At 44.3% G+C, this 24,010-nt stretch overlaps 1 protein-coding gene and 1 long non-coding RNA gene across 2 annotated transcripts; one reads left to right on the top strand and one right to left on the bottom strand.

Moving 5' to 3' along the window:
• The first annotated feature begins 4,286 nt into the window (after positions 1–4,286).
• LOC144140831 (iripin-2-like) lies at positions 4,287–20,244 on the top strand. The gene is made up of 3 exons (XM_077672339.1): positions 4,287–4,444; positions 7,492–8,390; positions 19,860–20,244. The coding sequence occupies exons 2-3, from the start codon at positions 7,504–7,506 to the stop codon at positions 20,167–20,169; spliced, it is 1,197 nt and encodes a 398-aa protein (XP_077528465.1). The 5' UTR covers positions 4,287–4,444; positions 7,492–7,503; the 3' UTR covers positions 20,170–20,244.
• Positions 16,667–18,682, bottom strand: LOC144140832 (uncharacterized). The gene is made up of 2 exons (XR_013316363.1): positions 17,936–18,682; positions 16,667–16,798 (listed from the first exon to the last, which is right to left on the bottom strand). It is a non-coding gene; the product is annotated as an uncharacterized LOC144140832 (long non-coding RNA).
• Positions 20,245–24,010: the final 3,766 nt, after the last annotated feature.

A 24,010-nucleotide genomic window follows, 5' to 3' on the forward strand; every position in this document is an offset into this window, starting at 1 on the left:
TCCTTAGTAGGACAAAGCACGATAGTTTTTTACTAGGCATCAGAACCAATCTTACTTCATTATAGCTGAGAGAGAAAGTGTAGTGCGTATACCGACGGATAAGCCAACGACGACCACTTGAATCAGTAGTTGGTGCGACGTGAGGAAAAGCCGCAATTATTCTGGTAAATTCTCTCTTAAAGCCTAATGCGGCAGGAATATGCATGTCTGAAAAAAACGCAAGCAGAGGAAATTTGTAAGCAGTCAAGACTAACACGAGAACCATTAGTGATGTTTGTGCCTGCAACAAGTGAAACTCTAAAGAAACGTAAAAAAGGCGCGTGAGGGAGAGTTTACTATCAGCAAACATACAATGTATTTATAAAAAAATGCAGCTGCTAAAAGTAATAACATGAACAATGGTATTTGGAGAGCAAAAATTATTATGCCGTGGTAGGAGCCAGCAAGGTCAGAACATGCAAAAGTATTAAAAAGTATCTGTTTGGGGAAGGAGTAACAGTCCTTTCGCACGAACTGGACCTAAGCTCTTTGTCCAGTTCATAGAGGTTATGTCCAGTTATGTTCATAGAGATTATGTCCATACCCTGAATATAACCTATAAAGCTACCTCTATCTCTAAAAAGAAAGGAATTCAACCAATTAATGCTGCCGGTGGTGATCTGGCTAGCGCCTAAATGAACGGCTAGAAAGCAAACTTCGGTCGCCCAACAGTGCTATCCCGCAAATAATGTTACCAGTAACGCTTAGGGACAGAAAACAAACAACCTGGATTAGAGAGCAAACTGGAATAGAATATATCATAGTTCAAGTTAAGAAAAAGAAATTGACTTGCGCTAGCCATGTACCACAAAGACCTGACAAGAGTATGACCACAAGGGTAACAGAATCGACACTTACAGAGGAGAGTACAACAAGGGAAGGCCATTAACGCAATGGGGAGGCTAAATAAAAAAATCAGTAGGCATAAAATAGACTCGGGCAGCGCGCGACAGATGCGGGTGGAGGTCTATACGGGAGGCTTTCGTCCTCCATTGGACCTAAATAGGCTTTGAATATTATGAAGCGGATCGTGCTTGAAACCTTCCCAGAATATTATATGATGGCCTCGCACGAGTTAAGTGTACGTAACGTTGAAGATGTCCCGCATAATTTCAATCGAGACGTGCGAATACGTCAAATAGTTCAATAAGCGCCAGCCAATGAGTTACATCTCCGATGAAAAAATTTATTTACAAAGCTACTAGTTACCGCCTAAGCGACCCCTCCTGAATGTGAAAGAGAAGAAAATGTCTAACTTAACAGCTGATTCTCACCGATACAGTAGTAAAGATAGTGTGGAGTGTAATAAATCGCCTGATAACACTTCTGAAATACAAAAAACATTCATTCTGAGCCCACTGCCTAATACACAGCTGGGGAAAGCAACAAATCTGCGTAATCATCCCGGACTGCTCATGGAAGGAAAGCTAGGCAGGGTAAATTGTCGCACAAACGTCGAAAATGTTCTAATATTAAAAGGATTGTGATTTGAGATATTAAGCATGCTTAATACAACTTTAGCGTGCCTTTTCGTGGAAAATACTTAAGACTCTTTAGATTTGAAGATGAGTCTCTCACTGAGACTAAACGTACTCCCTGGGGTTTCTTTCAAAACTGAGACTAAGGGGCGTATTCCGAGTCACTCCTCCACTCCATTTGCTCCCTCCACTCGTCTGAGCGGAGGATTTCGCAATGCTTATGCATAGGGAAATCGATTTCAAGGATCTCCTCCACTGGAGGTTAGAGTAGAGGAGGGTTTCAGAATACCAGGGTAAGTGTTTTCGAGAGCGCCCTGCAGATAAACTGCTTACTAGCAAACGAGAACTCGAGAATACGTTGCAAGGAGTGGCGCCCACGGATAGGAAAATAGCATACCTACATTAAAGGTCAAGGTTGGTGAGAAAGTTTATAGCTGAATTTATTGGTGGCACATATATGTCCGCCGGTTTTGTATGCGTGACTTTCAAGGGCCAATCCCGAGGAAATAAAATTAATACCGGAAAGCCGGACCACATGTAACAAAAAGACAGCTACTAAATAAAATAACCTAATTCAGCAAATCCTTATGGAAAGAAAAAACAGCGCCATCGCAATGATAGAACTGCTACAGAAAACTGGAAGAGAAATTCATGACTAAGGGTATGAAATAACGAGACTTGGAATCAAGATTTCGACATTCACGACAAAACGACAGCGATGTTGTGACGAGGATAGGTGTTCAATGTGTTGATTTCTAAGTATATAACTGTGCGGGAGACCAGTCTCCAAAAGCCGTATTGTCTGATTTTGGACTATTTGTTTCATAAGCTGGAGAACAAAGCGGTTTTTCTTTACAAACAATGCTTCATGCTTTACGTATTCTCTAACTGCAATCATTCTGATGCAAATGCTGGCGTAAATTGACAAAAACGTAAGTACTATAAAGACTTCTTAAATACATAAAACAGCTGTTCCCAAAACTTTAGGGAGCTCCCAAATATTTTGAAATATTTCGACGCGAACGCAGTCATTAGCATCTACCGTAAAAACCCGCGTATAATACGAGTTTTTTTTTTTTCCAATTTTACTATGTAAAATTTGTGCCTCGTATTAAATGTGGATCCCGAAGTTTTCAGCCGAAAACTTACACTTTCGGTTTTGGTTTCAGCGCATGGTGCGCCATCTTGCGATGGCGTTAGCTCGCTGCTGCTTCTCTCAGCCGGCGCCATTTTGATTGTTTTGACCACGCGAAGGATCGGCACGTTCAGCGCAAGTCTATCACGATGTCGGGTGCACGAAGGCAGTTTTCGGCTGCAATTAAAAGAAAAGTTATTTTATGTGCCGAGACCATTAGAAATTGCGCCGCAGGACGGCAGTTCGGCATCATTGAAGGCAGCATTCGCGGGTGGAGAAAGCAACTGGTGCTTGACTGGATAAAGTCTGTGCAGTGTCGGCGGCCTGGAGCACTGTTAGGGGTTCCCGTCAGTGCTCGTGTTGGACGCCTTTCGCTGCCACTTGGCCGATTCCATGAAAAAGTTGTTGCGCGAACCCCGCGCAGCTGCAACCGCTAGACGTTTGCATAAACAAGCCTTTCAAAGACTGCATCAGGTCCTGCTTACAAGACTGGATGAGGTCAGAAGACCCGTAAGTGACAGCTAACGGATGGCTGACGCGGGCTTCTCCAGCGGTGCTTTGCGGCTGGATCGCGAATGCGTGGGCCAGCATCTTAGAGGAGCTCGCCAGTCGCTCTTTTAGGAAATGCGGCATCTCGAACGCCCTTGATGGCGCTGAGGGGCACAGAAACATTTCCGACAAGGCGACATCAGGAGACAGCGGCAGCGAACCTGACGATGACTGAACGGACGTCAGGAGACAGTGCCAGCGAAAACTGAAAATGACTGAACGGTAACTGCAGTGCAAATAAATGTTTTCTGTGCTCTTTACCTCGCATTATATGCGGATGCAAACTTTTTTTCTGATTTTTCTGTCCCGGATTTACACCTCGTATTATACGCGGGTTTTTACGGTAGTGCTTTAGACATTCTTAAATGGCTTGCATATTTCTTTAAACGTACCGAACATAACTACACTAAAGCCGTTGCCCTGGACTAAAACAAAATAGTAAACGCTACATTATATCCTGTTAAATAACGCAAAGCACACAGGCGGCAGATTATTAAGTGGTATTGCATTTAGTGGTGTAAAACGGAGAAAATCGCTCGGAGGATCAATATTATAAAACAATTCCCTGAATGCAAAAATACAATAACCATTCTAGGCGTCCCATATTCAAAGAGTTGCTTATCAGCCCCAACCAGCTGGCTTTCTTTTGAGCAAGGTCAGCATGCTCTGTTTGTAGTGGGCGAGGAGACACCTAGGGCCAAAATGCATAAACCTCACGTCGTCTTTTGAAGTGAAATCCGAAAAGGGTGTAAGATATTCGATTGCTCTCTATATAACTTCCGTTGCATGAAACATTATCAAGCAGAATACTCCATCGAGGGTCACGAATCTTTTTTAGGTCATCAGTGCTGCCGACAAAAGCTTCAAGAGAGAAATTTGATGCAGCCTCTGTGACGTTTCGCAATCCGCCGCTGTCGTCCTTGGCTTCTATGCCACGTGTAGGTTCTTCCAGACGTTTGAAACCTGACCAGGGACTGTTTTTCTAAAACGAGACGAGTCGTTCATCGCCCTGCTTTCGAGGCGTCTCTCTTACTTCCGAAGCGAGAGCTTGACGCGATAAAGCTCTCCCAGATAGATTGCTTGGCTCCGCAAGATATAAGCTAGACGCACTTGGATAGTGCGGGTGCAAAGCATCAAGGCATCCAGTCGTTCTTCGCCTTCGCAACCGGGTTTTCTGGGGACATCTCAATCCAGTTTCATCCTCGGGAATACTTACAGATCTGGTTGGACGGACACAAACCAGGTAAGAGTAAAGGCCTCGGCAGTAATTTAGACGATTTTACCACGCACATTTCAAGTTCATTTCAGCCCCAGTTGTAAGCAGAAATGAGACATTTAGCTCACTGCAGAATAGAGAAAAACATGACATACGAATTTACTGCCGCATTGCAGTACAATAAATTGGTGCGTTCTTAAAATTCTAGAAGTGCTAGACACTATACGGTTATATTGGCTCTAGTTATGTTAAACTAAGGAAGTGTAGAAGGAACACGGTGTGCATTGCAGACTGATGACAATAAAGTTAAGCTAAGGTCGTTCTAACATATTACAAAACCGCATGGGTACGTCTTCATAGATTTATATCACCAGAGCCGCTTTTGCCTTAAACGTGCTGTTCAGAGCGATGTATTTTCCGTTTTCTCTGTAACTGAGTACAGCGTACAACTCGAATATTTTGTCTGAATTTAATCCATTGGTTAATATAGAAAACTGTGTAGCTTTTGCCGAAAATTGAATATAATTTTAAAACAAATACAAGACCCCTGTTAAGAGCAGCAATGAAAGCATGGCTGCAAGTAGGACATATATTGGCTAGAAATGCTTTGGATTTTAACAAGAATATAAATGAAGAAAACATTTAGACAGGTTTCCTGTCATTGTGCTACTGCGGGAAAAAACATTTAAGCAGGCGCCAGTGGTCCCCTCTACATTTTGTTGGACTAGAAGAGATTTAAATTTTGTGGTGTTTTTGCAGATTCTCTTATAATATAAGAGCTCCGCGAGGGTACGCATTCGTGGATTTGATTGCTTTTAGAATGATTTATGCGATCGCATTTCTAGTCCGATAGCTACCAAGGTGTGCCAACCTATGCAGCACGGTAACGAGCGGCGGGAAGCGATGGTAGGCGTAAGTAGGCCGTATTTTTTTGATCATTTAAAGACCCCGGTGCCTTTTATTTTAAGATACAGTTCAATTTAAAAACGGCAAAATCTCTGACACCCTAGAGTATTGAGGCAAAAATACGCATAGATTAGAACGGGGAGAGGTGCCCCATAAAAATGTTACGGGAAAAAGTATCATAACAAAGTTGAGAACAAAACTGCGTAAATTTAAGCCAGAGATTAGAGTCTAGGGCGCACTATTGCGATTCTTCGCTCTCCGAACCGATTCGTAACTATAGTTGAATAAATGTGGATCACGTTATCGCATTCTGGTTTTCGTTTTAAAACGTTGAGGGAAATCAATCCCCGGCACCTACTGAAAAAAATTAGATATTCCACCGCAGAATTTAGCAAAGCACATTTACGCTAATTGCGAGCATGTATGGCTGATACCATTAACCTAGTGAACTTGATGTTGACTGAACATCGAAACATGTCCTAAAGAAATGTAAGCAGACGAGCAAGAAGAGTTCGCGAATGCTACATGAACAAATAGGAAAGCACATTTACACTTTTTTTAGTATTTGATTTTTATTTTCTTGGCGAAACCAAGGGGAGGCTGAGACGAAAGGCGAACGTGGCCTGACAGAGGCCTCAGCCACCCGATATACAGGGTACATAATAACACGTCTGTTCAAAAAGTTAAGCATAGTAACACAATCGTAACAGAGAAATAGCACAAAGCAAAGTGATTGCTACATTTCCTATGTATTATAAAAGCATAGCTCTAACATTCACAGTTTATAATAACAAGGAGGAAAGAACGTGGTCACATTGTAATAACAAGGGCGATTGGCCGAGCCTGTCAATCGCAGAAAGAGGAAAAAGACGAAGCAAAGGAAAAATGATTCCGCCAAAATAATCGCCGATGTTCTCATCGTCGTCGTCATCATCATCATCATCATCATCATCATCGGATTGGCTGCACCCACCAACAATTTATGTCATTGATAATGTGAAGACAATACAGAGCCAGTTGGCGCGGGCCATTCCAGGGTATTAGGAGAAGACGCCACTGCAGGAACGACTTGGTTAGTGATTGTAAAAAGAGCGTGGTACCTCCTACGCCAGAGTATTTGGAAAATATTCAGCTGGATGTCCGTCGTGGTGACTGTACACGCCTACCCAATAGAACCAGTCAAACATGGTAGCCCACACAAATTGTCGACGCCTAGGATGAGGAGGTGAGGGGAATGCGGTGATGGGAGCCAATCTCACTTATGCATTTGAAAATCGCACACAGACGCTTTAGCATTCTGTACGTCGTGAGGAGCGCATGAGTATCGTTTGACTGTGGGGTTTAACGCACCGACGAAACGCAGGCGATGAGGCGCGCCGTAGGGGAGGGCTTCGGATTAATTTTGGCCACCTAGGGATCTTTAACGTGCGCCTAAATCTCGTACGCACAATCTCGTACACAATCTCGTGTCCTGCATTTTAGTTTTGTATTTTTGTAGCAGTGTATTTTGTGCATCACTGAACACAAGTATTGGAGTTTCGAAAGACTTCGAATGTACGGTCAGAGGATTAGAAACAGTATCTTGCACTTTCACCTCAATTTTTAATGAACTCATTGCCGACTGTGTACAGACGAACCAAATTTCTAGGATGTTTTTCAAGGTGGTGATAAAACATTATCGGTGAACTGGTAGGAAGATTTCGATGTAGCTAATTGTATGCGCAAGTACGATATTGTTAAAACGCTTGCCTAAAGAACTGCACACGTTCTAACTCATCGAAAGGCCCTATTGTAGTGTACGCGTCAGTATAAAACGAATAAAAAACAGATTCCACTTTCAGTGTGCCTACATAGGTTACGAATTAAGCAATGAGCTCCCACAATAGAAGATTTACCTGTCGGATGCCGTCAATCAGCGGAGCGTGTGTAGTCACTAATGCATATTATATTTATGTGTGAATAAAAACCCCACAAAAATGCAACATATTATCCATCCGTTCAATGCCTTAATTTGCCCCCCATAAGCAGTTATATTATGCTCCAAGTGGTTCAGGCATGACTTCCGTTTTTGGCGGGGCCGCGTACCAAATTCCACTTTCTGTTCCACTCCACGTACGTTTTATTCCCCAATAAACTGCTACAGTAACCCTTTCTACTTTTCTGTGCAGTGCCACGCCATCATGAAGCAACTTTTAGCATTAGCCACCGTAATAGCCCTGGGGTGTTGCAAACCCTCCTTCGGCCTCTCCGAGAAGGAACAGAAGCTGGTATCAGCGAACAACGACTTCGCTCTACGCCTTCTGAAAGCGCTTCCAAGCAGTCAAACCGAGAACGTCTTCTTCTCACCATACAGTCTTTCCACCGCTCTCGGCATGACCCTTGCTGGCGCACGTGGCACTACTCATCAGGAGATGTCCCAAGTTCTTGGCTACACACAAGCCGGCCTCAATGAGGCTGATATAAAGGAGGCGTTCACCCACCAAAACAACCGCCTCCAAGCTGATGCGGCCAGGGTTGGCCTCGAAGTGGCAAACAGTGCGGCTGTACAACAAGATTTTCAAATTCTCGACACGTACTACGCTCAACTGAACCAAAGCTTTAATGCTCATGTTTTCAACGTGGACTTTGTCCACCAAGGTGCGCAAGCGGTGGGCGCCATCAACGCATGGGTGAAGCAGGCGACGCATGACAAAATTCCGAAGCTGTTCGAGCAGCCCCTCGGTACCGACACGAGGCTAGTTCTGGTAAACGCCATCGTTTACAAGGGCCTGTGGGCAAGCCAGTTTATGAAAAACGTCACCCACAAAAAGCCTTTCTATAACGGAGGCATTCAGAGCGCTGAGGTGGATATGATGTTCCAGAAACTGAAGACGAACTATGCATTCGACCGGAGTCTTCAGGCGAACGTGGTAGAGTTGCTGTACCGTAGAGGTAACTACAGCATGATCATTCTGCTGCCCTCTCAGAGAACCGGCGTGGAAGCTCTCAAGCAAGCTCTTACCGTTTCCAAGCTGGATTTGGCAACTTCATCGTTTAGGAACGGAACTATCGACTTGTACCTTCCCAAGTAAGTATTTCAAACTGGTTCTCGTTATTAGTATCAATTCTATTTTTACATTTTAATTTATTGTGCCCCTAACGTGCAACGACGTAATCGCTTCGATTCCAACAAAAAACATCTCCCTGGATGTATATACGATAATACAACGGACCTTTGTAGAAAATGTGATGGCAGAAGCATGACGAAAAAGTAGCACGTAAAATCGTTTGTCGATTAGCACTAGGCCACCGTAACAATATTGTCAGCGTATCTCCGGGCTTTGGTGCATGTCGCCAAAAGACGACAGTCTTCGTCCGGCGGTGCTACACAACTCATCATATCTATGGCTTGCGTTTTCTTGACCAGTGTTTGCATCTAGACTTGACACTTTAAGACAACTTCCATGGTTGCTGAAGAGTGAAAATCGTGTTATCTGGGGCCATCCTTTCTAGAGCTATGCTAACTCCGCTCACAATGTATGAACTATTGCACCAATGAGCAAATTTTCGTCCTGCGTAATAGCACCGAGAAAGGAAAGACAAACCACAGGGCGCACCATTGAAGATACTTCTGGCCACATCGGTAGCGCCACCCGGCAATCACCCTGGAAAACGCACAGACGTGCGCATCCAGGGCGACTGCCAGAGGGTTCCACTAGTGCCCGAAGGTATGAGTGGTTGAAAAAACAAAACAGGTTTCTTTCGTTCCTTTTTTTTAACCAGGCTAACACTAAAACACAAACAAAACTTCACTGTTGAAATTTGTGATTGCACCAAACTGCAGGGAACGAAATGCTTTCTGAAAACAATGCCTTGACGTATAATTCTGCCGAGAGTTTGAGAGTGGAAGCTCTGATGGGAATTCTGTATTGCAGCATGTAACAATTATGTTGTTTTCACTGCTGTGAGAAACATTTATCGGACATTTAAAATTCTTCAGTGATGTGAAGGCACAATACGGTGATTACAAAAACCTTCACTTCTGCATTTGTTTCCGGTACCGTCACATTCACCTCTCATGTGGAACCCATCCGGAAAATTCTTGTTTCGTCCTGTCACTGAACAGGGTTACTGCTGTAGGCACCACGCTTGACTGCGGCTGCTGGTGACCGGGGTGCAAGTTGCGTTTGAACCAAAATAAATTCCTATGTATATTTTATTTACCTATTCTATGATTACAGCGGCCGTAATTTAATCTCATTCGCGTAACCTCAAGCAATTACGGTCACTTTTCAACCTTGACGACATATCCAAGTGTTTCGCCATAAATGTCAAATTTTCGCCTTAGATGACGAATTTTTTATAGTTGGGTGGGGAATCATCTTTTTTCATTTTTTATATTTTTTTTAGAAAAGGAGACGCAAGTAAATTTGTTTTTTCACGCACTTCAAAATTTCAAGAAAACCTACATCTCTATCAGTTCCCCGGTGGTGCGGTGGGCGTTTTTTTCTACACTGCCATAGTATTGCACTTGCTATCGCAGAACTCACGAATCAAGGTATTTATCGTAAATGAACACAGAAAATATCAAATATGCAGTGACGTTTTCCTCGAATACGACTTCTTTTGCTGTTGTTTTTGCTCCACAATGTCGAAATGTATGAGCATTGCTACCAGATTTGAGTGTTTAGAAATGGCATTGCGTATATAAGCGTATCCTTCACAAACTGTGTTATCCCTGGGCCCAGCGACAAAATCGCGGGTCACAGTGGGTGACAGACATACAGACGACAAAATTACCACGTCCAAGTAGGCCAAAAAGGACTATTGTTTTTTAAAATATAAGCGCATGTCCGTGGCCCTCACAAGTGGCGTAAAGACTATTTCAATGCGGTGTTTCCACCAATGACACGTGTTGGATACCCGCCTCTTCAACTGGTTGCTTGTCGGCAATCTTGTCCCGCGCAGCAATTTTTGTTCGATGACCGATTCTGCGGCGCAGGGAAGACCGCTAGGTGGGGAAGACCGATCCCTCCAAAAAGCACCGGAAACCCCTAATACAAGATATAGCTTCCCTGCTTCTAAGAAATGATCTCCATGAAACAAACTATAGAAATTGTTTAGCGCAGAAAATGTTTTTTTTTATTTGCACTAGGGTGACCTTTCTTGATTTCTGAAGTACACGGCCCACCTGGAAATATTGACATAACAGCTTGTCCCAATCTTTTCTACTTCAATATGCATTCGGCTCTTTTTGATATTTCTGGCTCGGGTATTATAATAACGAAGTGCAATAGCTAGTTTTTTATTTGCTGGGTAATATGTACAACGGTATCACTGGAGTGGACATACCGACGGTGAAACTAGGAATAATATATTCTACTATAAAACAGACCTACAATATAAACAAAAAACGTTTAACAAGGCAAAATAAAAGAAAGAGACGTACAACAAACTGTAAATTTTACATTGCAGACTGAAATACTCATATGAAGAGTATGTAAGTATCACCCGGATGTAAGTGTCAATCTTGATATCATAGAAAACAACTCTTAATACAAATCAGTTTTTTTGTGGAGCAGTTTAATATTTAGACGCGTTGGCTTCAAATCTGAAGAGAACGTGGTGTTACAAGAAACGGGGAGCCGATAAGGGTTTTGAACAACAGTGATAAAGTGTAAGAATGAGAAAGTTCGTGGTAATTTCTCCGCACATGAAGCAGATTTTCTTGTTCAGTGTTGACAGTTTTTGCAATATGAAGGCATTCTTTGGATTCCCGGCGGCAGCACCACCTTTAAGTAACAGATGAAGCAAGGGTTTGAAAAAAAGAAGCTTTAATTTTTAGAACAAGTCGCACAGCCCGCAGCAGGTATCCAGTTGTCTTAAGGGCTTTCTTATACAGGATATTAGCGTGCTTGGAAGAATGTACTGTATGAGCAAAATGAAGGCCCAAGAATTTATATTGGCTTCGACGACATACCGTGGCGCAACCTACGAATGACATCACTTGTTGGAAGCCGGGGCGCGTTGTCGTCTGCTACAACACATTTTCTTTGCGTATGTGACCGCGTGTTTTTTGTGTGTGTGTGTGTGGTCACCCTCTCTCCCTTCCTTGTGGACTTGGTGCAAATTACCCAAAAATGTGGTCTGCCGACCGAATACTCTGGGCCAGCAATCACCGACTCGCGTTCTCCCGGCGACACCGGCGCGTTTAGGTAGTTGCTACCAACGTGACCCACAGCTCGTACGCAGCAAGTTAACGCAAAGGACGATGCAACTGATGCCGAGACAAGTACGCTGTAAATTCATCATGAAATACCGGTGAGGTGACATGTACGAGACTCTGCGTGCAAGCTTGTAACAGAAACGAAAACGGGTCGGTCATGTGTGATCTCACCGCTCGTACTGCTTGCATTGCCTATTAAATTAATGACTACGTGATAACGGTGATCGAATTGCTTCGCCGCCCTGGCTTAAAAGTCCTGCTATGATCTGAAGTCTAGCTTGATCAGTGCTTATTTCCCCTACAATGTTTTTCTAGTTATGCCGGATTTTAATTGACGATCACTCCATAGCCTGCACTCTGCACGGCTGATATGTTTACTTTTCGCGATCACTTGTCCGCAATGTATGAATGGTATGAACGCCAGTTTTGAACGCCTTCGAGCGGGTTTGGACATAGCTATATTTAGTTTTCATTTGGACCTCGGCGTGGTAATTTATAATTGCAATGTGAGTGTTTGTCTGGTCCCAGTGAGCCTGCCTTTCTGTTGCATCAATTTCGCAACTCGAGACTGCTCACAAAAGGCGGGGCTGTGTACGATGCGAAACACGTCGTGAATTATTTGGGGTAATTGGGAGTTTTAGAATAGGAGAACCGAGCGTTGGGGCCTTGAAGAAGTTAGCGGAACACAAACGCAACACGCGCGCGCGCGACGAAAGGGTCTTCTTTAACTGATCGCCGCCGGCTTCGGACGCACGTAATCGAATGTTGGTAACTTTAGGCTTAGCGTCGCTGTAGATATTTCATCGCTGCTATCGTTACAGTTGCAAATGAGAGTGCCTAACGTAACTTTTAACCAAACTGTCACGCCTATTCTCGTATGTGGAACACTGTATGCCTGCCACGGCCTCGACAGATTCTTGCCACCCTTCGGCCACTAGCTACACCGCGCGTGTACGGGCCGGTGGTGCCGGGACCGACCTCTACGGCCGGTCGGCTAAATCACGGCAGATATTTCAGCATCGCTTTGAAAACCGCAGCTCATGAGACTACCTAGCACAATTTTTCACCACACTAACGTTCACTTTCCCCAACCTGGAACTTCTTTTTCAAGACTTGCATCATTTTAAAAAGCGGCGTCAGGTTGTTGGTGCCGCGACCTGCGCGGTTCGAGCCACTCAGTCAGCCGTGCGGGCAGGCACGGCGGGTGTGTGTCCGGAGCGTTTCTGCGAGCACTAGGCGCTAGTGCAGTGCACGGGCCCGGGCCAGCCGAAAAGCCCAAGCCCGACCCGGCCCGCGGCCCGGGCTCGGGCCGGGTAGCACGTATTTTCTCGGGCCCGCGCCGGGCTCGGGCTTGAACAAAAATTTTGTCGGGCCGTGCCGGTCCGATCCGGCCCGGGCAGTTCCTGAGGCCCGGCTATCCTGTGCCGAAAATTTTAAATCTTTGGCCAAAGAAAGTTTTCTTGTTGATATTTCAGGTAAAGTGAAAACAAAAAAGGAAGTGCTAATTCACTGCCGTGGCATTAAAAGATATGATAAAGAGACGACTGCACTAAGAAATCCTTCACATCAATAAAAGAAACGTCTTGATTCCACCAACTTAGTGGGAGAGAGCGGGCCAGAAAACGATGGCACTCCAGGCACAGACTACGACATGATTCTATTTTCTCTCTCCTTTTCGAACTAAACAAAAAGCAGAACAAATGTGACCTGGATTTTGCAGTATGTGCAGAGATCGTAGTACCGATTTTCTAAGCAGAGCCCATGATTTTTTCCGCAAGAATTTTTTAGAGCGATGACTAAAGACAAGAAAGAACAGAAGCGCAGAAAAAATCATGCTGCCAACGTAACTAAAGGGAAAAGAGAAAAATCAAATGGTGAAACCGGACGCATCGTCTGATGAAATTCCAGCAAGGAATGAAAGCATGAAAGCAGCAATATCTGTTCAAGAATTGCAATAGTAAAAAATCCACTTACTTGGAATAGTTTAAAGTATCGTCGGGTGTGCCATGATTTCGAAGACTGGCAAATGAAGTTACACGACTACAGAAAATACAGCTTCTAAGCGAGGATAAGTTGTACAAAGTTCGGTTTAAGTTTAAAGGAAATTTTAATCTAAAATAATTGTATTCTCTTGTGCTTACGCTTTTTAGGTTAACAGCAAACATCTTCAAGTTCATGTTAATATCCTGTCGGACTAGGGATTATATTTAACAACACTCTGGCGGGCTCGGGCCTGACTCGAGCTCATATTTTAGAAGCTTGTCGGGCTCAGGCCGGGCTCGGACTCAGAATTTAAAAAATTCGTTCGGCTTGGGCCGGGCTCGGGCTCAATTTTTATAGATTTTTCGGCCCGGGCCCGAACTGGGCCGTGTCTCTCTCGAGCGGGGTGGGGATCTGGCCTAGAAATTGCGGTTCGTGCACTGCCCCACTAGACACTTCATGATTTCCTGCTTTATACGTTTCTTACAATCAAGGGGAATCTAGAAACTTCGCTTAGCGATCGTCGTAGTCTACATTGTTGGTCGGGGAAACAAGCCGCAGCTTACCCTTCGGTCGCATATGTTATAAACCGCCACGCTCAAGTTGTTTGCGGAGAATTTACCACAGTTGATACGGTTATACAGTCTCTATGAGGTCAAACTGCACGTGACGCACTGAGAATTACCTTCAAACGACGGTATCTAACACGAAAATACTTTTAGAACGCGCTTCCAAAGCGAAGTGTCACGTGCTGCAAGCCAACTATGCAGCAACATATTAACCGTGATCCTACTAGTGACGACAAAACGATCGCAGCGCCGGCCTTACCAGTGGTGGGCCGCGCAAGCAATTGTATTTATTCTGTTTTTGTAGAATTCGATATTAAACTTGGTAACTGCGTTACCCTCCCTTTTTTTATATCCTACCAAAACAACGCGCTACACGGCATCTATTTGTGGTGAATTATGTAAGGAACATGATTTGCAATGCGAACCTTTTCTGTAATCCAGGAATTTCTTTTCGTACATAAGGCAATCAAGCGGAATGACAAAATCTAAGGATTTTCATGCAACGGAAACAACATTACATGGTCTCCTGTTCTGCCTACGCTTAGTGATAACAAAAACTACGACACAGACAAAAACTTATTGATTGTAAAATACAAGGGTCCGAAATTTGCTATACGTTTAGCGCAAGAACGAATACTCAGAATGGGGTTTTCAAACACTTTTTACAGAGAAGCGCCAATAGCAGGAGACTTAAACTGTGCCCCGCAAGTTTGCAGTACTTTTGCGAATACTGGCACCAGGCTTATTAAATCTAAAATCTCCGCATGGCTGCCTTCGCAAGAATTGTCTATTTGAGACGCTGTGCAGGTCGTTAAATCCTGAAGCTTACTGCTTTTGAACTTCTCCTTGGCGCATGGGGTCACTGACGGAGTAATGACATATGTTCTGGGTGTTTCCAAAACCTCCGAGAGGGGCCTAGAAAAACCTACTTTACGGCCTGAAAATAGTGATGTCCAGTGAGAATGTTCCGCAATTTGTATTAGCTGCTTGTCGGAAAAGGTATCGAGCATTATAACGGCTCGTTTCAAATCCTTTTTGCGAATTTCGGCGCCAGCAGGATCTGTTAGAAACAAGTACTCGTACCAATGTCAGTGGCTAAGCGTTTGAATCACAATGCCATTGTTTACGTTCGAAAGTTTGCTCGAAATGTTAAAGATTCAGAGAAATATAAATAGGTTTGCGCCCTCCCCTTGCTCTCTGATGAACAGGCTGTTTTGGTAGTAGATAAATAATAAATGCAAACAAATATCTATGAAACAGTTTAAATCGAATGTCGCGATGAATGTTCCCTAAGTTCAGCCGTATAATTACAAACAAGCACTCATGTATTGCATGAATCAGAACAACTGAACACCACAACATAGTCTTATTGGAGAAAGCCTCTAACAATTCGAGGGAACAATTCATTGTAGAGTTTAACGCGCCGACGCAACGCAGGCGATGGGGCGCGCCGAAGTGGAGGGCTCCGGGTTAATTTTTACCACCTGGGGATCCTTAACGCGCGCCAAAATCTCGAACACATGGGCGATTTTACTTTTCGCCTTCATCAGAAAAGCGGCCGCCGCGGCCAGGAATCGAACCCGCGACCTCGTAGAGGGAACAATTCCGAACCTTGGAACTACTATCAAAAGATGTTCATGTACTACAAAACAAAAAGAGAAGCGAATTCATCGTGTAGGACAATCGATTATTACCAGCAGAATATTTCGTGTTTGAGACGAGGAGGCAATAAAAATATCGGACGGAAATATAACAACAAAAAATTTAGATATGCCTTCATAAGTTATTTGATCGTTGGAAATTATTGACCGAATAACACCACACGAATAAAAGCTTTACTCAGCTTAGAACTCTAGGGCGCTTTCTAAAATGTAGCTCACAATAGGCCTTATGCAAAAGTGCTGCCCTCTGTCGCAGCCGAATCGAACCCTCGCTTCGACGCCATGTTTAAGGATAACGCCGGTCAGGAATACGTTTGCTACAAGGTGCTGCGCGTGTGTGTTATCGCTTCTTGGTGACTCGCTGCACGTGTCGTGCTGTGTTGTCGCACGTAATGACTGATGAATAGTGTGTGGACGTGTCTGCGTTGCCCCGGTTCCCGTCCGGCTTCGCGGAGACGTATTACGCGTCCAAAACGCAATCGCAACGGCACCAGGAGCGCAGTTACAAGTTCGCCACCGAATCGTACGTTTGCCTGCCGACGATGAAGACGAAACGGTGCGCCAGGGAAGTACTCCTGGTTTGTTGTTATTTGTATGTGCATTAAAGTTTGCGCAGAAGTTCTTTAATGGTGCCTAGAATGAATTACATTCTAAAGCTTACCGAGCCTTCAATGGTGCCGCACGCAAATCGAAGTTTTGAAAAATCAGTCGCTCGGGCAGCCGCAACACGCGTGTTCCGTTTCACTTTTTTGTGCGTTTCTTATTTTATGCAATAAATATTTGGCTCACGGCTCTTGTTTGTTCAAGTAGCGCTGGGGTATCGTGTTTTGCAACAAACAGTGCGGTAAATCGTCCTTATGAAAGCGAAAAAACATTGACGAATGCTCGCTCTTCCGCGATTCAACTTTGCGCTTGCTTTTGTTGAGTAAACAAAATCATCTTGAGTAAAGTGCTGCGAACAAACTCTGGCAGTCCTGACATTGAATGGGGGGTCCCTTTTCATGGCAATCAGCCATGCCTTCCGAGCTTCTTCACCATCAGGAATGCAGTGGAATGACACCTGCAAAAATGAGATGAAGTGATGATTGCCATGGAGGGAAAAAACAACCTCTTTAGCTTGTTTTCCGTACTGAAAGTGTGTGCTAGCTTGTAATCGCAAGTACGATACGATAGGTTCACTTAAGGAAGGTAGCAAAGAAATACTTGATAAAATGAGAGGGTACAACGGTGGTACACACCAGAGAACAATGTCTACGAAACAGCTACCCCCTCCTCCCCTTCGTTACCTCCTCAATTATGCACTGAAAATGCTCAATAATCATTTATTGCGCTAATTGCAGAACTAAGCATACAATAAATGTACCTAAACTGCGTCTTTTTCCATGTATCTTTTTTTGTTAGAAGGGCATCTTTTTTTGCGCAGCGTTTTTTTTTTTTGCGTGTGCTTTTGGCCAGATAATCATCATTCATGGCAAGAAAAACCGCGGATCAAGCGATGGTTCGTGTTCGGCACGGAGTTAGTTCACGCGACCACTCGAACTCATTTTGCCTTGCATTTGGTGTGAACGCAGAATGCTTACATCGCGTGCAAACTTCTCTTCGTTGTGAGAATGAAAAAAAACGGAATCTTTCAAACAGTACATAAAGTACGTCCGGACATGAACTGCAGCAGCGACGTTCGCCTTGAACTCGCAAAGCATGTAAACAAAGCGGTTGCACCCTCTCTGTTCAAGCCAGTTGACACTCCTGCCTTCCGAGGGATCAAATAATTTCAAACACCGGACCAGCAAGCACGAACGCTAATTTAGCAGTATTACACGCACGAGCGCTGGCCGTTCCATTCAGCATTCGTTGTAATTCTTTTTATAGCTTCGATCGCGTTCGCGCCGATCACCGAAGTAGTAGTCCGCAATCGCCGCTGCGTTAGCGCGAGGTCGCGTTCGCGCCGATCACCGAAGTAGTATAGTCCGCAATCGCCGCTGCGTTAGCGCGAGGTAATTCTGGCATACTGAGACAAGCAGGCAGTTCTTTGGTAACCCCTTTCATATCACACGGACATAATTTGTTGTTGTCATTGTTACATTAACGAATTTTACACGAATACGATTCGCTGCGCGCGCGACACGCACGCGCGGCACGCACACACGCGCGCGCGACACGCAATAAACATTAATACTTTGACTTCTAGCATTCTTACCTTTGCCCCTTGAGCATCCTTGTTCCCACGTTGTGTGCAACATGGCACACAACAGTATGTAGGCATCCTGGACGACAGGAAACGATAGATCGCCGGGAACTCGCTGCAGTTCGATGCTCCGCTTTCCAGTTGAGCCCTTGAACATGGCGGTCGCGCTCGCGGTGGCCGCGAGAGGGCAGCAGATTTTGCATAAGGCCTATAGCATGCCATAAAACCTAGTAGCAACCAATTGCGGCCGCCGAACATACAACTACATATGAGGGTTTGGCGAAGATCTCCCAGCAACACTATCTGGCACACAAGGGATCCGGTTCTTTCCCAATGTTCAGTCACATAGCACTAAGCTGTGTTCCCTCTCTCCTCTATGCCATACTGGAAATCAGCACGCGCTGTACGCTGATGATATTACCACCGCGGCAACCAGGGGTTAAGAAAAGACATGCAAGACTCGTTACAAGGAGCACCGAACGCCACCCAACCGTATGGAAGGGCAGAGGGACGAACCGGCACATCACAAAATTAGGTGCTGCTCATAGTCATAACATACCGACGAAAAACCGACCAATTGCTCGACATTGTGGTCACTGGCGAGGGCAGAGCAACTAACAGAGTGGGCAGCCTACGGTTGCTAAGCACGAACTGTGCGCACGGGAACGAAATAGTGTGAAATCACCATCGTTGTAAGCACTTGCCCATGAGGCAACCCAAAAAAAGATTCTGCCTTACTCACAATGAACATGGCGAAATAAGGCACCAGGATGTACTTCCCTGACCACCCGTAACATCCTGTACCCAAGCCAACACATTTCACCAGTCCGCCTGATGTGAACATCTGGGCTTGCATCTCTCTATCGCAATGACCATCATTTATGCGATTCCCCGAGACCCCATCCTCCGAAAAGCAGTGGAAGCCCGACACAACTGCGACAAAAAATAAAGGAACCCAAACACTTACACAGATTAATAGAACATTGAAGACTGGACAATTCCTTAACTTCACGCGAAAATCACCCGCGAAGAAGCCTGTCTGTAGCGCCAGCTTTAAACGCTTCAGCTAGACAACTGTTTTTGAAGGAGCCGATTGAGAGGTTGGGGTTGACTTTATCGATAACACTTATATTATCTATTGGCGCATCAAAGATGGGGTTTGCAAGAAGGGATATATATAATTGCATTCAAAATTTTCTTTCTGCCTCAGGTCGTTTGAATTGCTAAGCGGTGCTGATTAATGGGTAATTCGGGTTTCATTAACAACTAAGTTTCCTTTTACAGCCTCTTTCCGGAAATGAGTGTATTGAAGTCCCCACGTTTTTAACCGATTTAGCCCTGGCCAATCCCCCCTTGTGGGTACGGGCCAAAAAATTTGAGGTCATCATAATCATCATCATCATTTAAACGCTTTCTCTAGCATCTCACTATAGAACACCTTCTATCCTACCACGTATCTTGGCCGATCGACATCTTGTGGAGGAAAGACAAACCTTTGTCACTTCTTATACCCCAAGAATACCCCAAACACCAGGCTCTGTCTCTCTAACGAAACCCCACTACCTGGAGACGTGAACCCGATCTTTCGCGCGCAGCCCTGAATTACCATCGCAAACTGATCTACCGGGCAATACCGAATGCCGCAGCAAATTAGGTGCTCGACGGAGGGAACCACCCTCTGAGAGCTGAATACTCCACTTACTAAAGTTTTCCACCACAACTTGCCATATAATGATCTTTTCCAGGAGTAAAAATATGTAAATGTGATATAACCTGTGAGTGACATGAACAAAATTTGCTGAGCACGATCTTTTCAAATCTGGACTAAGAAAACCAAGTGCAACAAATGCTTCCCGTCACTTTTTTAATGTGCCGTCGAGGTTGATTGTTGGATGTAACAAGAAACCTATAGTTTGTATTGAATCTTTTCGCGCAGGTTTGAGCTGGACAAGAAAAACGACCTCAAGGACAACTTGACACACCTAGGTCTGCGTCAAATGTTTGGAAATGCGGACCTTTCGGGGATGACTGGTAATCGACAGCTGGTCGTGACCGACGTAGTACAGCGGGCTGTCGTCAAGGTCGATGAAGAGGGAACAGAAGCCGCCGCTGCCACTGCTGTCGTTGTTGGCATCCGTACAAGCACCAGAATCCCCGTAGTGAAAGTAGACCATCCGTTCCTCTTCTTCATTAGGAACCGAAATACAAAGGAAATTTTCTTCGCTGGACAGGTTAACAAGCTTTAGGTAAAATAACTCTCAATGACGCTGTGCACTATAATGGAAGGATGAACATTCGTGAATAAAAAGTGTTTTGTTCAATTTCCAGTGCGAATTTTTGTTAGAAACTAAAGGATTTGCAGTTAATCTCAAAAAACACGAGGAGCAATACCTGGAAAAACTCCGATTTTCAAAATAACAAAACGCTCGCAAAACAACTATTTAAAATACTCTTATGATCGCTGTTAAAATACAATTTTAGCGCTAATGTTTAGCTACCTTTTTGTCGCAACGTTAGGTAGGTTCAATTATTTTGTCTGTTTCTGTAACTGGTTGGGACGTACGGAAACAGTGTTGCCGCTTTTACCTGATTGTATGTGCCGAAGCTACGACTCAGGGATGAGCAATGCCAGAGTAAAGGGATCAAAAACAATTTCCATCACGTCTCGGTAATGTCGCCCGTGCGTCAAAATCTCGGTACACGGTATTGTTTGCCTATATGTGCAAGGCCACTGACCAATCCCCGGAAGAGCTGACAAACTCGGCGCCCTTAATCGCTTTTATTTGTTTCGGAAAAGGAGAATATGCCTTTAAGAGGACGCCTACGGGGCGCTGAGGCTGGGGCAAAGAGCTCAGATAATCAAGTTATCCAATAGTCAGATAGTCTGATTAGCCGATTTAACACATTAGTTTGGGCTAAAGTTGTTTCTCGCCGTGGGCCGTGAGCGCGTGCGATATGGGCTGGCGTGGGAAGGGGGGTTGCAGCTCGGGCTGTTGCGTAATTGTATTACATTGGCCTTGACTAAATGACACCTACAAAGGCACGTTCCACTTCAGCTCTCAGGTTCCCATGCTTTCACTCATGAAAATCGCAGGTACAGAGCTCATTATTTCAGACAGAAAGCGTAAACTTTTCCACGGCCACACGATAATCGAAGTCTTACGTAAGTGCCTTATCTTCAAAGCGCACGTATCGAGTTATCCCACCGTTAAGGCTGGCGAGAAAACCGTAGTCATTGAAACCAGTGAAAAGTATTTAAAGTGGTAGAAATGAATACTAATATTCATATTTTTATTCCTGCTTAGATCGGGTGGAGCCAGGTGTAGAGCGCTGCAAAATGCGCTCATGACAATGTAGCCGATACCCAAACCTTAGAGACACCCGACGAGTTTATGTAGCCGTTAGTGCATCTAAGAACCAAACAAATCTGTTTAGACTTCCTTTCACTGCTCATATCCGCTGACAACAACATTTAAACATTGAAAGCACCAAAGCAAACACGACAAAAACAATGGAAGGCGCCGACTTATTCCAGTAACGAGGGGAGCTCCGAGTGGTGGCGCCACCCGTCCAGCTCTCTGGTCCCTGTAGTGAAGAAAGTGCGGCACAGCTAATTTGCGATTAATAATAAATCTACCCGTGTCTTGGCAGTTTTTCCTCCTGATCCCCCATACTGCACGAAAACAGCAACCCGGGGAACAGCAGGAGAAGGCGGGTCATTTGGTGAACTTGAATTACTATTCCAAGGCACAACATAAATAAAGATAACACTGCGGACTTTTCCAATACTGCAATGGATAATTTCAAATTAGAATGCCGTTTCAATATTCCGCACACCTAGGTTGGGACACACACATAGTTAACCTTTTTAATAAACTGTCCTCAGTCACCGGAGTACTATCGCGATGCCGGGATTTCCTTCCTGCACAGGTCAAACTGCAAATTTACAATGCATTATTTGCATCGCATGTTAACTATTGTAGTCTTGTGTGGGCTACGACAACTAAAACAAATGAAATAAAAATTCTGATGTTGCAAAAGAGAATGATTCGAAATATCACCAGTATTCCGTATTTGGCATCAACACAAAATGCTTTCCCAAAATACAACATTATCAAAGTAAACCACTTGTACAGGTTTCGTCTTTTAAGTGCATTTGTTTCTGCATCAAACGCACTAAAAAGCGTTTTAATATCACTCTCATCCCTTACAGCAAGGGATGCCGATTCACGCACGCGCAGCACAGAACAATGGGTAGTGCCACGGTTCCGCACTAATTATAAATATCAGGCTCTGCACTTCAACATTCCCACCATTCTAAATTAACATAGTCATACACATTACTTTTCCCGCAAACAGTTGCGGCAATACTTCGTAAACTTGTAGTTTCCATCACTGTTACAATCATTGCTGGCGTTTTGTATTTATGTGCTATTGCTGTTCTTTCGTGCCTTCCTGTGTATAGAACTGTCTTTTTGTGTTAATTTGTACGAATTGCGAATTTCGAAACCATATTTCTTGTATAACTTTTCGAATTCAGCTTATCGTGAACTACGTACGAAGGATGTACTCTTTCAATTGCTTTCGTTATGAGTGATTTCTTTTTCTTTTATTGAAACCTGCCAAATGAGGGTTTCCGGGCCACTGCCAAGCTGTTTTAGCAGCTTTTAGCTGGGACGACCTTCAAGTTTCTTCTGGAAAAATAAAGATTATCTTATCTTATCTTATCTTATTAATAAATAGAAGGTAAGGCAGATGCTGTGTGGTAGATTTAGGTCGCCAGGTTTTGTTTCTTTCTCCTTGTGAATGGCACCCAGTCAACGGATTCATGCAAAGAGACTTTTGTTTTGCTTGTGGAAATAATAGCCGGCACGATACGAAAAACGCAGGCGAACTTCTGAGCATATAACTGCATGCGTATCATGCTGTGTGCAGTGTAAAATGTTACGCAGCCGGTTAAAACTACCTATATATACCGCATCACAGCATAAGTATAGTGGACTACGTACCAATTTCATCGACGGCTGCAGCGATTTATACATTCCTATGAAGGACTTAAAATTGTGCACGTACTACGCCTCAGCGAGATGATGCCTGAGCGTTGAACGAAACCCGCCGTTTCTGTGGCACTTAGTGAACCACGTGCACATCATGTAATAGCCTCAACAACTATTTCGTTATGAAGGTGCTCACAAAATCACCACAAATGCTTCAGCACTATAGCAGGTATGGCTTCGCACAAAACGACTGAGGGGAAACGGAAGACCTATGTTTAGTCCTCGAATTCGTCATTGTTGATTTTGTACTTCACGCGTCAAATTAGCAAAATACCATGGTCACAAAAGCGGTTTGCCCACCGCAGACAACGTGTTTGCCTTTCGGCGCCCTAAACAACTTGTTATGGTTACGTCTGTAGGACATTTGTAGGTTTATGGACTTTCAAAAACAGCTGCGGCTTGGTGGAGTACTGGAACGACAACAAGAGCTAACCGTGGAAATGGTTCCGTGTGCTTCTTGGCCGCTGTTACGGGCGTAGGCGACAGCAGAAGCATATCACCACTGTTACCTGCCAATACGTCAGGCACAAGAGAATTGTACATTCGCATCGTTAAGGCCTGATACTGAACCACCGATGGATTGGTTTAGTCTTGCAGCGCATACAACAAATTCGGCATACAATAAACACATTCAACATTTCGAATAAATACGTCGTAAAAATTTGTTTCGGAGATGTGATTACCCAATACCTGATAACGTGCACCTTTTATGGGTGTATACACCACGCGAAAATGTTAGTTACATTCCAAGGCTCTGCGTCGCTAAATATGTGCGCATGCAATCTCACCTTCCAGCAAGAACCAAGCAAAGCTAATAAAACCACGATTAAACGACGGAAAAATAAATGGTCTGCAAGCCCAGAAGAGCACATGGCTTCTTACAGTGCCTCTCGCAACGAGTTGATCTCATCACAAATACGCCAGCATGGGAAACAAAACGCAAACGCTTTGAATATGAAATCAGAGCCGTATAAAAGTGTGTGGGATGCGCGGAGACACCTTTCGACAAGGGGGATCCAAAAGCACGCCC

This window comes from Haemaphysalis longicornis, unplaced genomic scaffold, assembly GCF_048455015.1.
Source record: "Haemaphysalis longicornis isolate Haplotype H1 unplaced genomic scaffold, Haemaphysalis longicornis Haplotype H1 scaffold_52, whole genome shotgun sequence".
Taxonomy (NCBI): Eukaryota; Metazoa; Arthropoda; class Arachnida; order Ixodida; family Ixodidae; genus Haemaphysalis; species Haemaphysalis longicornis.